Source organism: Cnephaeus nilssonii, assembly GCF_951640355.1.
Source record: "Cnephaeus nilssonii genome assembly, chromosome: 18".
Classification (NCBI taxonomy): domain Eukaryota; kingdom Metazoa; phylum Chordata; class Mammalia; order Chiroptera; family Vespertilionidae; genus Cnephaeus; species Cnephaeus nilssonii.
This window is the reverse complement of record NC_137089.1, coordinates 3241071-3258124: the sequence shown is the minus strand read 5'-3', so window position 1 is coordinate 3258124 and position 17054 is coordinate 3241071. Positions and strand designations below refer to the sequence as shown.

The window sequence follows — 17054 nt, the reverse complement described above, 5'->3', positions numbered from 1 at the left end:
CCGGCCTGGGAGAGAGGCCAGGCCCGGCCCGGGCACACGGGCAGACGGAGGGTCAGGACAGGGGTCTACAAGCCAGGCCTGTTTCAGCGCGAAGTCCGCGGTAAGAAGCAAGGTCAGCAGTACGTCTCGCTGAGCAGTTTCCAAAATGGACAGATTTAGAAAACTGCTGACTTCAGACTGATTGTGTGTGTGTGCGTGTGCGTGTGCGTGTGTGTGTGTGTGTGTGTGTCAGACGTGCACAGCCACACACCAAGTTTCTGACGTGTTTTCCAGAACTCAGACCCTCCCGGTGCACTTGGAGCCTCCCAGACCACAGACCAAGTGCACACCGCCCGGCGCTGGGCCCTGGGCCGCGTCTCAGCAGGAGGCAGAAACGGTGGGAAGCAGGACGCGGAGGGAAAGACGGGTCGGGCCGGGCCCTCGTCCAGGGAACCGCTCTGAGAGCAGGGCAGGCCCGAAGCGCTGGGCACACGGGGCAGGAGACACTCACGCCGGGGGCAAAGGCGAATTCGTGCAGAGCTCCCTGCGGAACGGGCCTCGGGAGAGGCTCTGTGGTGAGCGGCACATCCGTGCGGCCAGCACGTCTCCAGGATGTGCCAGGCAGGCGAGGGAGCTGTGTCCCACCCTCGAGCACACAGGCACGTCCCGGCACCGAGTCTCACTAGGGCCCCTAAAGGGGACGGCACTGCAGGCAGGACCCCCTCCTCACGAGCAGAAAGGAAGGCAGCAGGTGGAGTGCGGACAAGCGAACATCCGCGATGACGTGCCAGCCCTCGGCGAGCACGGACTGTGCGCCCTCTACAGAGTGACAGGAGACGCGCCGGGCCCCACGCTGCAGGGAGGTTAGAGGCCACCAGGTCGCAGGGGGCAGGGCTGGAGGCAAGACACAGTGACCCCAGGGCCAGGACGTGTGAGGCCAGAGAAGGAAGGGCTCAAACAGAGCTGCCCACTGTCCCTTCTCCCAAGGACCCAGCCCGAGGGCCCCACCGCCCGCCTCCCTGCGCTGCCCGTGAGCCGGTGGCGTGGAGACCTCCCCGAGGGCGGGCCGTGCTCCCGGTGGCGGGATCCGCCTAGCCTCCAGGCGACGGTAGCAGCCGGCTGCCTCAGTGACCCTCCTCCTCCCTTCCTTCAGAGCGGGTGGGGGGGAGGGGGTCATGCGAGCATTTCCTGGGCCCCCGCTCTGTGCAGGAGCGGTCAGCGATCCCACGGGTGGGGGGTTAGTTGGGGTGATTTTTCACAGCGGTGATGGGAACTGAGACGGGGCGGCCGTGGCGTGGGAGAGAGTGTTACCAGTTAGGAGGAGGGCGGAGGGCAGGAACCCACTCATCCCGCTTGTCAGTCCCGCCATCTGAGCCACGGCCTAGGCTAACGTAACTAGAGAGGGCCCTGCCCTGGAGGAGGAGAGGGGCCAAGGGGGGACTCGGGGCTCTCCGTCGGGCCGGTCTCACTGCCAGCGGGCACAGCTCCACCAGGCACCTCAGACATCCCTCTCCCAGGCCCACGTCCGTACACCAACAGCAGCAGCAGCCATGCTGAGGGTCAGGTTGCCCCGCGTCGGGCCCAATTCTTTATGAGGCAAATTCGCTGGAGTCGAGTGGCCGTCATCAAGTGAACTAGAAGCAACGGCCACGTGAATACTGGCACCTACATTTAAGGCGCGTCCATCAGAGGGACGGGAGGACAGGGAGGCCGCCATCTCCCGGCCCCTGTGCGTGCTGGGCACTGGGGTGGGCACGCCTGGGCACCATCTCCAGCTCCGCCCCAGGCGGATGGGCATCCGCACTCCTGTCGGATCGATTTCACTGAGGAATCCAGGCCCTGAGGGCGCACGTACTTGTCCCCAACGCCCATTCCTTCCTCTCAATCCCTCCGGTGTCTGAGGGCAAGAGCGAGCCTCCTCCCGGCGGCCCCCTCCTGCACACGCCTCCTGGCCTCCGTTGGCAAAGGACAGAGGACGCCACCCTCCCGAACCGAGCCCAAGGCCCAGCTCCTTCCGCCGTGAGCCCTGGGCCCCCCACTTCGGAAAGGCCGTGCGTTAGCAGCGGCGTCGCCTCGCGCCCGGGCGCCTTACCTTGAAGGAGGCGTGCTGCTCCATGTGCCGCAGCAGCTGGGGCTTCTGGGCCGCCGTGTAGTCACACACCGTGCACTTGAACTGCTTCCCTGGGGAGAAGGGAGGGCAGGTGAGAGGCACCAGGCTCCCGCCCCGCGTGCGCGGGCAGTGCCAGGCCCGGAGCCCGTCATGGGGAGTTCAGGGTCTCGGGGGAGCCGGCAGGGAGGGGCGCAGACACAAGGCGGCCCGCTGGTCCCCCACAGGTGAGGGTGCTTGACGCCCGATACCGCCTCTTGGCAAGTTCTACCAGAACTCCCCTAAACTCCGGCGTGGGAGGGCGGCTGGGCTGGAGCGGGGATGCAAAGGCACTGGCTGAGCGGCAAAGCGCTTTTCCTTTCACGATTAGAGACGCTTGCCCGAGTACTCACCATAAAGGCACCGTGTGCAGCATCCCCCGCCCCCACCTGCCACAGGTGAGCAGAACCATGCACAAACGCACGCACACACCACGTCTGCGCTCTCTTTAAAGTCAGGGGGGACGAGGCACAGCACGGTTTTTTGCGGTGAATTCTCGCATGTTGTCGACGTCCGTGCAAAGGGTCTCCTCGGGCCCTTCGCCGATCGGTGTCTCTGTGCATGTGGGCGGGCAAAGCTGTTTAAGTGGAGCCTTCCCCAGCTGACCAGCCCTCACAGGCTGAGCTCCTCGGGGAAGCAGGATGAATAAGCAGGGATAGGTCACTCTAAGGGCGCCGGTCAATGTGAGAAATTACACTCACACGCAGGTCAAGGACGGGTAACTGCCGAATTCCTTTCCGCTGCATCAAAAGATGCCCGCGAAGACCCGCTTAATAGCGAGCTAGCTCCTCGCCCGTATGGAAAACATCGAATCCGCAAGCATTTGACTTAACAGGCCTGGGAGAAGCGACGGGGGCCACGGCCAGGTGTCCAGGGCTGCGGTGTCCCCGCCCCCCCACCCTGTGCAGCACCTGACGTTGTTGCTGCTTCTTTCCACTCATTTAATCAACAAAAATTCCACCAACAAAACCCCCTACACGTAAGACACAGTGTTAGGCACCGGGGGTGCAAAACAGAGTCAACAACCCCTGCTTGCGGAGGGGCTCACCGCGCAGCGGAAGACGCAGAAAACCGCCAGAGGGAGGCCTGGGGAGAAGCAGCGGGGAGCGGGGAGGGTCGGTGGCGGAGACCGAGATGATGAAGGAACGTGCAGCCCCCCCCCGAGGGGAAGGTGAGCCAAGGAGGGACGCGAAGAACATGGGGAGCCGAGCTGACCTGGGGGAGGGGGTGCGACTCGGTAACACACAGTCTCCAGGGAAGGGGTCCCGAGAAAGGGACCCTGGAGCAGAGGCCTGAAGGCGGGGAGCGAGGTCTCCAGTGAGCACCTGGGGGAGAAGGTGCAGGCAGCCTGGGGGGAAGGGGTCGGCTCCGAGCCCGGCCGGGGAGAGCGCATCGGGACCTCTGTCCCCTACACCGCCTCCCGGACTCCCAGCATGAGGCTCAGAGACGGCGAGATGTCACGCTCACACACCAAGAGTTAGGCGCATTAGTAAGGCCTCCTGTTCCCACAGATGTGGAAGTCATAAGCGGTCACGTGACGTGCTGCTGCCAATACTGGGGATGCGGCTGCTTCGCTGTCGCTGTGTTTTTTAATGTTCTGATTGTGGGTTTTCCCCCAGCGCTGGCTCACGCTGGAACAGCTCTGGCTCCGGCTTTCCTCCGCCTCAGGCAAGCCCTGGTCCTTAATCTGACAAACCCCAGTAAGCATTCCGTCTTTCCCACCGAGTCCCCGAAGCCCAACCCACGTCCTGCCCAGGATCCCACGAAAGCTCCCACGGGGGGAAGGGGCCCCCAGAACGCCCTTAACGGTAGGATCCAATGGCTACCTCACCTCTAAGTCCTGAAATAAAAAATCCTTACTGAAATCACTTGGATACTTACCATAAACCCCAACTCTCACAGGTGATTATGCGAAGTAACAACACACTTACAAACACAGCTTATTAGTCTGTTACATGGAGTGTTCAGGAGTCCCTCACGGAACGTAAAGGAAAATACAAAATGTTGAAGGCCTTTTAGGTTCAGTTGCCCGTCTTCCTACAACTCGCCTTCCTTGCTCTATCCAGCCCCTCGGATGACCTTCCGGCCACTGTGACCGAGGCCCACCGCCCTCCCGCCTGCCAGGACTCACGCGGCCTCCCAGCGCTCCCTCCCTCTCCTCCCCTCACAGCGCCTGCCTCGTCCAAGGCACTTGCTCTCCTCCCATCGCAGCGCCTGCCTCGTCTAAGGCGCATGCTCCCCTCCCACTGGCAATCACCTCCCTGAGGCAGGAACCGCTCCTTATCAGCCTGTGCCCCCAGGACCGACCTTCACAGCCGGTGCGTAGTAAGAACTCAGTCAATGGCTCTTAACGAATGAATGAAATTAGAAATCCACTTCACACGTTATCAAGGTCAAGGCTGCCCGACAGAGTGTGTATTTTAGACTCAGCCCCACTGCGGACGGAACGTGAAAACCCGACGGGCTTGGATGAAAAGCGCCCCCGGTGGGAACACCAGGCGGGGCGATCAGGGACGCCCCGAGGGTCGCAGGCTCGGGGGGGATGGAGGGTTGAAGATGATTGCAGCTGCAGAGCCAAAGGCCGAGGCCTCCGAGAATGTCCCATTCCCTGAACGCTCCCACGCTCTCCCACACTGTGCACACGCACGCATGCACACACACATGCACACACACACGCACACACACAATCCCTGGTGGTGTCAGGCGCGGCTCTAGCACTGACTGAACCTGGGGCGCGGCTGCTGCCTCTCACAACGAAAATTCCACACGCCGTGCCCTCACCTGCCCCGACACCCCAGTTCCCGCTGGACTCGGGGTGCAGCCGCACGCCACACGGGAGGGCGGCCCGTACTCACCGTCCGCGGTGTGCAGGAGCTTGTGGCTTTTCAGCGTGCCCTTGGATTTGAATTTCTTGCCGCACATGTCACAGAGGTGGGTCTTCTCCGTGCTGTGACGGTTCATGTGAGCCTTGAGGTTGCTCTTGCTGCGCGTGGCGTACTCACACAGCGAGCACTTGAAGGGTTTCACGCCTGCCGAGGAGAGGCAGGACATCTATGCCCACGCGTGTACTTCTGTGTGTGTGTGTGCCCACCCCCTTCCGAACAAAGCAGCGCAGTGCTTGCCCTAAACACGCCGCACACGTTCCACCCCCGCTCCTCCCGGCTGCGCCCCCAACTGGGCCGCCCTCTCCTCCTGAGCCTCCCAGGCCTCCCCTCGGCACCTCCTCCCGCCTCCTCCAGCACATCCCCCGCTTCCCTGTCTCTGTGCCCAAGCCCCGCAGCGCTCAGCCCGCTGTGCGGCTCAGGCCACTGCAGGGCGCTGTCCACCCCTCTCCCCACAGCCCTGGAGGGCACGCCCTGAGCAGCTCATCCACCAGATGCTCATCAAATCCCCTCAAATGCCTTAAACTGAACGAAATTAAACCACCAAGGGCCTTCGTAAAAACCAATGGGGCCCGGCCGGCGTGGCGCAGTGGCTGAGCATCAACCTATGAACCAGGAGGCCACGGTTCAATTCCCGGTCAAGGCATATGCCTGGGTTGTGGGCTCCATGCCCTGTGCGGAGTGTGAAGGGGGCAGCGGATCATGATTCTCTCTCATCCTGATGTTTCTCTCTCTCTCCCTCTCCCTTCCTCTCTGACACCTCCATTCCTCCTCCTAGAGCTTCATCTGCACCCATCTCTTCCACCGTCCGATCCTCCCCGTGGGTGGGAATAGAGGGCTCTGAGGTCAGACCACCAACACTGCTCAGCAGTGCCAGCACGGCGCACCCTTGTGGGCACCGGCGGTACTGCTGTGACTGAGGGGGCCTTGCTGCCGGTGCAGGGCCTCCTGGCGAGGTCTTTAAGGAGAGCTATGAAGAGCCCCACGCAGCTCACCACCGCAACTGCAACTAAACACGCAGCTGAGCCCCTGGTCGAAGGGATGGATGGACACGCTTCTCCGTGTGCGAGGGGAGTTCCACCAGCAGAGACCCGAAGGCGTGGCCGCCCCAGACTCGCTCCCGATGGAAGCGTGCCCCCCCCCCCCCGCGGCACGCGGACACTCACCCTCGTGAGCCCAGATGTGGCGCTGCAGGTCGGAGCCGTTCTTCATGAAGTAGAAGTCGCAGTACGGGCACTTCATGGCCCTCTTTCCGATCAGCCCCTTCAGCTGCACCCGCCTGCCCAGCACCTCGGAGATGGTGCTCATGGAGACCTCTGCAAGGAAGGCGGCGTCACCACCGCAGCCGGGACCCTCGCGGCGGCACCCGAGCCCACGGGGTGGGCCCGGCAGCACAGAGGAGGCCGACCGGGGCGTGCCTCGCGGGGTCACGAGAGGAGCTTTGCCTAAACCGTGACCCCAGAATCTAATCAGGTCCCCAATCCAAATGTCCACGTGCGTGACGTGGGAGGGATGAGAAGACATCGGATCAATGCGGAATGTGACACTGTCCGCAGGAACAGCGACCCAGTTCCCCCGACAAAACCATGTCACGGGGAAACAAGCAGGGGGCAGGGTGTCCGTGAGAGACACGACACCTCAGTGACATACCCCGAGAGCAAGGCGTGGGTCTCGCCTCAAACACGCCGACTGTAAAAGACGCCACCCCGTGTCACTTGGGGGAATGGGAAGGGGCCTGATTCGAGGTGGAAGAGGGCTGAGTGCGGCCCAGCGGTGTGGACCAAACCCTCGTTAGAGACGCGTCTGAAAGCTTTGTTTGTGGGGCAGCGACATGATGTCCGGGATGTGCTTTAATATCCGGGAAAACAAGCGTGGGGGCTGACACAGGAAACAAGTGTGACGATATGCTGGTCACTGAGGACTCCGCTGTGGGGGCCTGGGACCCTCCCGGAGGAGGTCCAGGGACCGCGGGGACAGTGCCAGTGACTAGAGCACAGGGGTGTGCGCATGTGATGGGGGCACGCGGGGGGGGGGGGGGGCCACCAAGCCTCCCCAGGAGGGGCTCTGAGAGGAACCTAAAAAGGAACCTAACAGGAATTGAGGAATTGCCCGGCTGGTGCGGGTCAGTGGCAACTGAGCATCAACCGGTGAACCAGGAGGTTGCCGTCCAATTCCCCGTCAGGGCTCAATCCCCAGGAGGGGGCGTGCAGGAGGCAGCCAACCGATGATGTTTCTCTCTCATCGATGTTTCTCTCTCTATCCCTCTCCCTTCCTCTCGCTCTAAAATAAATAAAAACGTATTTTTTAAAAATTAACAGGAATGAATCGGACAGAATGGAGATGAATCGCAGGCAGTGAGGATGGAAGTGACAAGGTACGAAGGCCTAGGCCTCGCCTTCCCGCATCTGAGTGGCGTGGAACTGACCAAAGTGACGGTCACTCCAACTCACAGAGGCACCTGGGCCGGGGCGGAAGCCCACACCCTCGCAGACCGCCACGCTGGGCCGGCCAGGCTCCGGGGTGGAAGCTCCTCAGGTGCACCCGAGGGGACCCACGTCAAGGCATTCCAAGTTCATGTCAGAGAGGGGGAGGGGACTCATGTGGCCGCGGGGAGAGAAGAGGATAATGAGGCCAATAATGCTCTACGCTCCCAGCTCTAAATAAATAGACGGTTTCCCTCCGCGCACTCCTCTCGGCCCCCCTCCTTGCTCCGTGTGGTGCAGCCGCTGGGTATGGCTGCTCTGAAAGGAGTGTGAGCGTTTTCACATCGATCTCCCACTCCAAGCGGCTTCGCCTTACCCGGGTGGTTCGTCTTGATGTGCGACTTGATCAACCGATCTTCTGAGAAAGACTTCTCACACACAGGACAAGAGTAGCTCCTTTTGTCCTTAACAGAAAGAGAGCGCAGTCAATGACCGTCTGGTTTCACCCGGGCTCTGCGGAAAGGTCACCGCCCACCACCGCCGCTACCACCACGGGAGCTGGATGCGCAGTACGCCTGTCCAGGATCGCGCGTGCGGCCCGCACCTGCCCCGCACGGCCTGCACCTGCCCCACATCTGCCCGCACGGCTGGCCAGCTCCAAGGGGCAGGGGAATGCGGCCACCCCGTGGCAGAGGGAGGGACGGGCTCCGTGAGAGGTGGCCGTCCTGCAGAGGTGGCCAGGCTGCAGGGCAGGGCTCGGCCTCGAGTCTCAGCACAGGCCAGCGCACATCGCATCCCCAGCGCTCAGGGCACGGCGTGCCCGGGGGTCAGAGAACAGAGTTTAGGAGGCTCTCCATGGACGGCCGTTATTGTGCTCATGGTACCGGTGAAGAGACTGAGACCCAGGGCTCCCAGGAAGAGCCCGCGTCGGAACCGCGTGTGCGGATCCCCAGCTGGGCTCCTCCCGCCCAGAGCCGCCTCCCGCCCGGGCTGCAGTGAGGCCCTCCCCAGGCACGGCTGCCGCCTCACCGGCTAACCCTAACGCCAAACCAAAGACGTTACAAGAAGAGAAAGCCAGTATCGCCCATGAACACAGACGCAAACCTCAACAGAACGTGAGCACAGCAAACCCCACGGTGCACGAAGGAACCCACACTGCGGACCCAGTGGGGCTCGTCCCGGGGCATACGGAGTTTCTGCTCATTTTGAAGCTAAAACTGCTCTGAAGTAAAGTGTGTCCAAAGGGCACCCACAGAGCTCAGCACAGCGAGTGCTGGACGAATGCGGCCAAGGCTGCTGCTGGGGCGTGGCTGTATTCCCACAGCTCAGCCTCAGAGCACAGACCCTCAGGCCCTGGGAGCCCCCTGGGGGGTCTGAATGAGCTGAGCGCACCTCCAGACGGCCTGGTGGACTCGCAGGACGTCCCAGGAGGCTGGTGCTGCCCAGAGTACGCTTAAGAAAAGGGTACTTTGTCTTTAAAGACAAAAACAGCCCTGGCCAGTTTGGCTCAGGGGCCACAGCATCGGCCCGCGGACTGAAGGGTCCCGGGTTCGATTCCGGTCAAGGGCACGTGCCTTGGTTGCAGGTTCCCCAGCGGCCCTGGCTGGGGTGCGTGCAGGAGGCAACCCATTGACGTGTCTCTGTCACGCTGACGTCTCTGTTTCTCCCCCTCCCTTCCGCTCTCTCTAAAAAAAAAATCAATGGAAAAATATCCTCGGGTGAGGATTAACAAAAATAAAAATAAAACATAAAAAAACCGAGTCCCTCTGAACAGCCAACTGGTATGGATGCATTTCACACCTCCGGGTTCCCAGCACTGCCCGCCAGGCCGGACGTCCGGGGTGCAGACAGCCAGCGCCCAGAACTTCGCCCCGACTGGCTCCCGGCTTCTCAGCGTGCTCCTGTCACTGTCCTCCTCTACCATCCGCCCCCCCCCCCCCCCCCGCCCAGGTCACCTCGGCCTCCGCATTGCACACAGGAGCGCACACAATGTCACCGTGACATCTGAGGGACGCGCCCACCCGGAGGAGACCTGTCCCGCCCGCGTCCTGAGCTGACGGAGGCTCTCAGAAGCTTTGAAGGAGTTGGCGATCTCCCCCGAGTCCTTGCTATTTGATTTTTTTCCTTTTAATCTCTGATCGTCCGAAAGCAATTTATCTTAGAGCTTATCAGGGCCCCTCATTTCTCGGTGCCTTTGAAGACTGGCGGAAGGACGTGGGCGGTGGGGAAGGGTGAGCTCTTAGAACGCATTTATGTCTTTTCCAAAACCTCCGCTCCGCACCGGAGATGAAACCCGGCTGACAAAGCAAACTTACAAAGCGCGGTGGTTCAAAGCGCTCCTGGCAGAGGCAGCGTGCGGGCTGCACCCGTGATGGCGGGAGCCGAGCCCAGCCTGGAGCTGGTGTTCCCGGGGAAATGACCTTCAGAGCGGCACAAGGCTCTGCGAGGAGGGAGGCGGCGACCGGAGGCCACGGCCACGGCCACGGCACGCGGTGCATCCCCTGGGCCGGTGCTCGGAGTCCCGCTCTCACTCTGGCCAGCCCTGGCTTTGGTCTACCCCCTGCGCCGCAGGATGTATTAGCTGGCCTAAGTACCTATAAGCTATTGGAAATTCACTGAGAAACCTAAGGTGGGAGACGGCACTGGGAACACTGTCTCGGGGATTAGAGGCCGCGGCTACGGCACCGCCGCCCTCGGTGGGCTCAGCCCGCCAGGGGGGCCGCTCTGTGCCCGGCTTCGCCCCGAGGACAAAGGCGGGAGACGCTGAGCCACCCGCAAGGAGCAGCAACACCCGGGCCCGGTCATCACGGCGGGACACGCGAAAGGATGGAGGAGGCGGGCAGCCGGCGCTTGTACTGAACAGGAAGGAGCCGGAGTCGGGCTCCCTTCGGGGTTTCAGCTCCAGGGTCTCCCCTCTGCTTTGCCAGGCCGCGCCCCTGTGGTTCGGGCCCGGGCAGCTGCCAGGAAGCTGCTCTGTGCAAGGGACACGCTGGTGGCCCGGGGTGCCCGGTTCTGTGGGCACACGCCCGCGGGCGACACAGAAACAAACTGGCCTGTGACCCGGTAAGAAAGGCCACACGCCCGCAGCCCCGGGAAAGGAACGGTGTGCCCCGTCACTCAGGTTCAGGAACCTTCTCCTCCACTTAAAGAAACGAGGCCCCGCAGACGGGCACTCCGCCCAGCAGGGCCCCGGCAGCCCCCTCCCTCCTCGGCGCCCTGCGGGCACACATCCCTGGTGAGGTTTCTTACGTGAGTGCACCTTTATAGCCAAATAAGCGATGCACTTACGGGTCAGGGACTCACAAACATGTCCCTTCGCCACCCCGCACATACATGTACACATACTGACACATACACGTACGGAAACAAAGGTCTCAAAAATAACACGTACCTTGGTGTGGGCGGGTAATGCTGCTAATTTCTGTTCTGTTCTGTTCTGTTCCCTTCCCTTTTTAAGGCAGAGCGGCCGAGGGCCACCGAACTCAGCGAGCGGCCCCATAATGTGTCGGGAAGGGATCGGGCCCCAGGCTGACCTGGTTATTCTACACGTTTCCTAACTTAACCCTCACCGCCCCGAGAACAGGACAGAGGCGTCATGCCCATTTCACAGATGAGAAAAGTGAGGCTCCGGGAGGCTACAGTCACCCTAGATCCCAGACGTGGACGCGGGGTCTGACTCCAGCCTGCCAGAACCCAAAGCCCCCCTCGCCGTACAAATGGCGTCTTCCCTCAAGACTCCCCTTCCTCATGTTTGCACAGGGGTCCAGACATGTCCCTGACCATGACCCTGACCAGGCCTCCACATCTCCTGACTCCAAGGCAGCCCCGACGGTACGTCACACCGGCTAGCTGCTCACGGGAGGGGGGTGCCAGGAGGGAACCGCGTGAAGTGGGTGCACTCCTTCCTTCCTTCGGTGGGCCCCGAGCTGAGACACAGCTGAGTCCCCCGGGAACGAACCCAAGCGCCCCGGAGCCCGACCACAACGGGAACAGACGGGGTACAGGTCCACGGGGGGCAGGGCTCCTTTTAGATGTCCTGGCTTTGCACCGCGTGGGAATCGGTGTTGAAAGCAGGCCAGTCCTGCATCAAAGGGGAGGGTCCGCGGGCTTTCCACACGCCTGGCCTCAGCGCCGAGGGTCACAGTGAGAACCACACCCCGGGCCGACGCGAGGACTCACCCCCCTCAGGACAGCGCCCCTCCCCACGCAGCCCGCCCGCCCTGGCACCCGCCTGCACCTCCGCGTTCCACCACGAAGCTCACCGTGCACCACGCCACGCCTCCGGTGCCCAACCGAGAGGGCCGTCGGAGGAGAGTCACAACCACAGAAAGGGGACGAGAGGAGCTTCTTACACGCCAGGTATCAAGAAAACCGAAAGCGCATGCGATGGGGCTGGAGGGCTGAGAGCAGGTCCCCGACACCCCCCGTGGCCTGTGACCCCTGGGATGTGGCCGGGAGGCAATTACCCCATCCAGGGGCCAGAGCACAGCTGGGGGGACCCCGAGTCCCTCGACACAAGCACCGGGCATGGAAAACAGGCCCAGACTGTGAGCCTCTCCCCCAGCTTCGTCCCATCAGCACCAAGTCCGTGTCTGAGGACCCTGCACCCGAGCACCGCGTTCCGAAATGAACAAAGGAACAGGAAGAAGGGTGGGGACGGCGCTGGCCTGTGACGCCGCTCCACGCCGGGCTGTGCGGGCATCTGCCTATCCTTCCTCACTCCACCCTCCCTGAGGATGGGTAAACTGAGGCACGGTCCTGTAAGTCGTCCTGAGGCTGTGTGGGGCAGCAGTCTGGTTCCCGGGATGAACGGCGACACCCCACGGCTCCCTGAGAATCCTGCTCTGTGTCGGCCTCCCTCCCTCCTGACTTCACAGGCATTTCTGGCAAAGTCACAATAACGACTCCCGACACCTGGTTTCCCGGCCCTTAGAGAACCTGAAGCAACGCCACCCTGTCAGCCGCTCTGTAAGGAAGCAGGGCCGTGAGCAGGGAGAGGCAGGGCCGTGAGCAGGGAGAGGCGGGGCCGTGAGCAGGGAGCACCAGGCGACAGCCAGCGCTGACACACAGCCAGCCACACCAGCACTGAGCCGCGTTCCTCATCTCGAGCATTCCATTCTCACCTCCACTGACTCTAGGCATCCACATACACACACAAACACACGTCTGCATGGGTGTACATGTGTGTGTGCTGTTTGTAGTTGTGTTTAATGGATGTGTACGTGTGTATTAGACTTATTGAGGGATCACTTCATAAGTTATATAAATGTCTAACCACTATGCTATATATTTGAAACTAATGTAATATTGAATGTCAACTGGAAGTGAAAAAAGTAATTTTAAAAAATACGTGTGTGCATACATGTGTATATGTGTGCGTATATACCTGTATATGTGCGTGCATAAGATAGATATGTACTTTTAATACATATTTCATACAGAAGGCCACTTAGGAAGGACAAGTGACTCACCCAAGGTCACACAGCCGGTGCAGTGCTGGAGACAGGACTCGAACCCAGGTTTCTAACCCCACAGGGCATGCTCTCCCCTCCCCGCAAAACCTGGGAAACCCTGACTTCACCCTTAGTGACAACATGCCAGTGTTACTGATTCTGGTGCCAGGAAATGGTGGCATCCAGTCTCCGAAGCCTCGCTCTGTGCGCCTGAGGCACAGGAAGGTTGCCATGGAAACGAGGCCCACCTGGGCCGCTGTGCCCCCGACACCCGTCTCAAACCACTCCCACTGCCAGCCTCTCCAGCTAGGTGAGCAGTCGCAAAAATAAACCGTCATGGCTGTTACACAATCCCCCACCACAGAAGTAAACAATTTACCGTCGTGAGTATGACCCGCACCTTGAATAAACACATCGCTTTCTTAAAAATAAAATTGCTTGCCCGGCCGGTTTTGCTCAGTGATTGAGCATTGGCCTATGAACCAGGAGGTCACGGTCCGATTCCTGGTCAGGCACATGCCTGGGTGCTGGCTCGATCCCCAGGTTGGGGCGTGCAGGAGGCAGCCAATCAATGATTCTCTCTCATCATTGATGTTTCCCTCTCCCTTCCTCTCTGAAATCAATAAGAAAATGTTAAAAAATAAAATAAAAATAAAGTTGCTTCACTGATATTCTCGATTTCCTACAAATAATACAACCGTTAGACAACTGTAGTCATCACGGTTTACTGTGCTCTTGCACAGTAAAGACGTGGGCCAACGCCTTATCAAATTGGATCCCTCCACAACTTCCGGTGGCAGCTCTGGGGACTACGTTACCCCCGTCATTAGTATTCCTAACACATCGCTGAGGGACCTGTCTTCACTTCTGTTCTGCAGACTCTCCCGTGCTGAACATTTTGCACAGGAAGCAAGTTTACTCCCTCTAATCTTTTTTTTTTTCTCATCCAACGGGAGGCTCTCCTGTGAAGGCTCTGGGGAGGCGGAGAGCCCGCGTGGGGAGAAGGCCTCTCTGGGTTCAGGGTGGACGCTGACACCAGATGGACACGGAGCGGGGACACCTCCCTACGCATGAAGGTGAGCAAGCCATGAGCACCCAGGGGAGACGGGCTGCCCCCCGCTTCTACTTACCAGCTCTGTGTGCACTTTAAGGTGGGCCTGCAGCTTATATTTATCTGGAGTCGAGTAGTCACAGCCATCAGTGGGGCACTTCAGCAGGATGTTACTGTGTTTCTGAATGACATGGCGTTTAAGGCAGTTTTTGGTGATGGAGGAATAATGACACTGGGAGCAATAATACAGATGTTCCCGGGTGTGGGTGCGGACATGCATGTCAAAGTGCACTTGGTACCAAAAAAGTTTGCCTAAAAAAACATGTTCACGTGAGAACAAGGAAGTTTCTTTTAGACTGAACTTGATTCTTTTTCAAATTACTACTACTTAGGAACTACTATATTTATCTCCGTCTCCTGCTAGTCCGGGGGACCCTCCACACTTTCCGCCACGTTTCTGTCTGAATTTACTGTTCACAGGTGGGAGCCTGCAAACATTCAAGGAGCTAGGTTTCTCGCCTGAAGTCAGAGCCAGGAGAGGAGGACGGCAGGTGCCAACCGCTATGATGCGCACGCATATCTCGAAGGGTCTCTGCACGCCAGGGGCTCCGGGGTCCCCGGTCCAGAGCCGGACCTCCTGCTCCTGCCCTGCCAGCTCTCGGGCCGCGGCCGAGCCTGCTCTGTGCCTGGAAGGTTCTATCGGGGCCTCCCTGCAAAGCGCTGAGCCACGTCCGTGCCCGCTCTGCTCCTCTGGACCTCGGCCACACGGAAAGCCCGGGTGGCCCGCGGCCCGTGCCAGCACAAAGCTCTCCTTGGGTAACACCCTGGCAGAGGCGGGCAGGGCCTCTGCGTGCTCGCCTGAGCCCACACTTCGCTGTCCCGTCAACCTGGCCGCCTCCGCAGGGCCCTCACCACGGGGCCACCATCGCCCCGGAAAGGAGGGTCAGCTCTCGGGAGAGACGTGGGCTCGCAGCGAGCACGAGGTGACCCGAGGAGGTGGGAGGGTGGCGCGAGGCCCCCAGCGCCCCGCCGCCTCTCTTACCGCAGTATTCACACTCCAGGTCCCCGTACACCTTCCGGATCCTCTCGCACAGGCCGGGGTCCATCCGCCGCTTGGCCAGGCCGTCCAGGATCCGCAGGAACGCGTTCATGTTCGCCCGGCGCTCGGGGCCGGGGCCGCACAAGTCAGGCGGGCGCAGGGCCTCGGCCTCCTCACCGGGGACCACAGGACGGTCCGCGGCCTCCGCTGGGTCTGGCCCGTGGGACCGGGGGCTCTCGGCGCCCTGGGTGTCCTGGTTGGCCGCAGGGCTTCCGGCCGTGGGCAGCAGGGGGGTGACTTCTGCGCCCGGAGACGGGGCGGAGCCTCCGGGCTGGGGGTGCAGGGTCCTTCCCGGAGCGGGGTGAGCCTCGGCAGAGGAGGTACCGCTTTTCAACAACTCATCCGACACGGCCCCTTGGGAGGGGAGGCCCGAGGGGATCCCCGCGACTCCCAGCTCGCAGGGGGGCGGGGCAGTGCTTCCGGCCTGGGGGGTGGGCACTAAGGGCCCGGGCGGCGCAGGCACCTGCAGCGGGGCCTCCGGCTCCCTCCGCCCCGGCTGGGGCTCCGCATCCTCCTTGGGGGCAAAGCCCTCCTCGGCCAGCGGCAGGCGGCCGCCCAGCGCCTCGGGCTGGATGTCCCCGCCGGGCTCCAGCAGGCAGAAGCTCTGGTTGATGGAGCTGGTGAAGACGGCGGCCTCGGGCGCGGCGCCGTGCGCCTCCCGGATGTGGGCGCGCAGGCGGATGGAGCTGACGAACTTCCTGCGGCAGAGGGCGCACACGTAGACGAAGGGGTGCTTGCGCACGTGCAGCTCCAGCGCCTGGTACTTGGTGGCCCCGTGGCCGCAGAGCTCGCAGGCGAAGGGCCACTGGTCCCCGTGCACCAGCATGTGGCGGTCGCGGTCCAGCTCGTTCTTGAACTTGCGCTCGCAGACGTGGCAGTCGTAGAGCAGCTGCCGCTTGCCCTCCCGGGTCAGCAGGCGGAGCCCGTCCAGCGCCTCGCGCACCTGCGGGTCCTGCGGGTCGTGGGCGTCGCGCACGTGCTTGATGAGGTTCTTGACGTCCGAGTACTTCTTCTTGCAGAAGCGGCAGTGCTGCTTGACCTTCTTGTGCACCCGCTCCACGTGCACCTTGAGGTGGCCCTTGCTCAGGCAGGTGAAGGCGCAGCAGTCGCAGGAGAACTTCTCGCCCGTGTGCTTGCGCAGGTGCACGTTGAGGTTGGCCTTGATGGCGCTGGCGTAGCTGCAGTGCGCACAGGTGTAGGGCTTCTCGTTGGTGTGGATGCGCAGGTGCGCCTGCAGCGAGTGCTTGAACTTGAACACCTTGTTGCAGTACTCGCAGGTGAAGATCTTGAGCTGCGTGGGCCCGAGCCTGGGGACAGACACAGCGCCGTTACCGCCGGGGCCTCTGACTCTCCTGAACCAGACGGCGAGGGCTCCAAGGGGAACCACGCGGGATTGAGCGTGGATGTGTGACGCACGCACGCACACACTCATCAGCCGGCAGGACCGGAGGAGCGGGAAGAGGGCATTTGCTCCTAGGGGCTCACTGTTGGGGGGGGGGGGGGGGGGATGGGCGGGAGGGAAGGACAGGTCAGCACTCAGTTGGGCCTCAGTGGGTGTGTTGATGGCGATGCGAGCAGGTGGAGAGAGAGAAATACAGCTAACCCGGGTGAGGGTGGGTGGGGAGGTGTGGAGCAGAGAGGTCTGCGTCCAGGCCCAGAACAAGGAGGCGGGAGGAGGAGGAGGAACGTGCCGCTCACTGCGTGCACCATGACCAGCTGAGTGTGACCCACACAGGTTGCCTGTCCGTAAACACATGTAAATGGACTGCAGCCCACAGACGCCGGAGGGTACAACTCACGGGTGTAACGAAAACACTCAAATGGGAACGCTGCTGGCCCGCCTGCACCCGAGGCCAACGGACGCGAACTCATTTGGGCCTTTCTCAAAGGACAGGCATCCAGGAGGCGGCATTTGATTTGGTGCAGAGAGCTCCAAAGGCAGGAATCCTGGATTCACGGAGCTGAGTGAACGCGCCACGGAGTTTCCTTCTGTGATGCAGGAGCTGAATGGTCACTGGACT

General features: G+C 61.5%; 1 protein-coding gene across 4 annotated transcripts in view; it reads right to left on the bottom strand.

Moving 5' to 3' along the window:
- The window catches only part of ZFAT (zinc finger and AT-hook domain containing), a 119072-nt gene that overhangs the window by 11714 nt on the left and 90304 nt on the right, over positions 1 to 17054 (bottom strand). For all 4 annotated transcript variants that reach the window (XM_079796544.1, XM_079796543.1, XM_079796545.1 and 1 more), the window contains exons 6-11: positions 14977 to 16340; positions 14014 to 14246; positions 7807 to 7894; positions 6174 to 6323; positions 4981 to 5154; positions 2072 to 2160 (exon numbers count right to left, since the gene is read on the bottom strand). In XM_079796544.1, the coding sequence (XP_079652670.1) occupies positions 2072 to 2160; positions 4981 to 5154; positions 6174 to 6323; positions 7807 to 7894; positions 14014 to 14246; positions 14977 to 16340 (2098 nt within the window). The remainder of the gene's footprint in view (positions 1 to 2071; positions 2161 to 4980; positions 5155 to 6173; positions 6324 to 7806; positions 7895 to 14013; positions 14247 to 14976; positions 16341 to 17054) is intronic.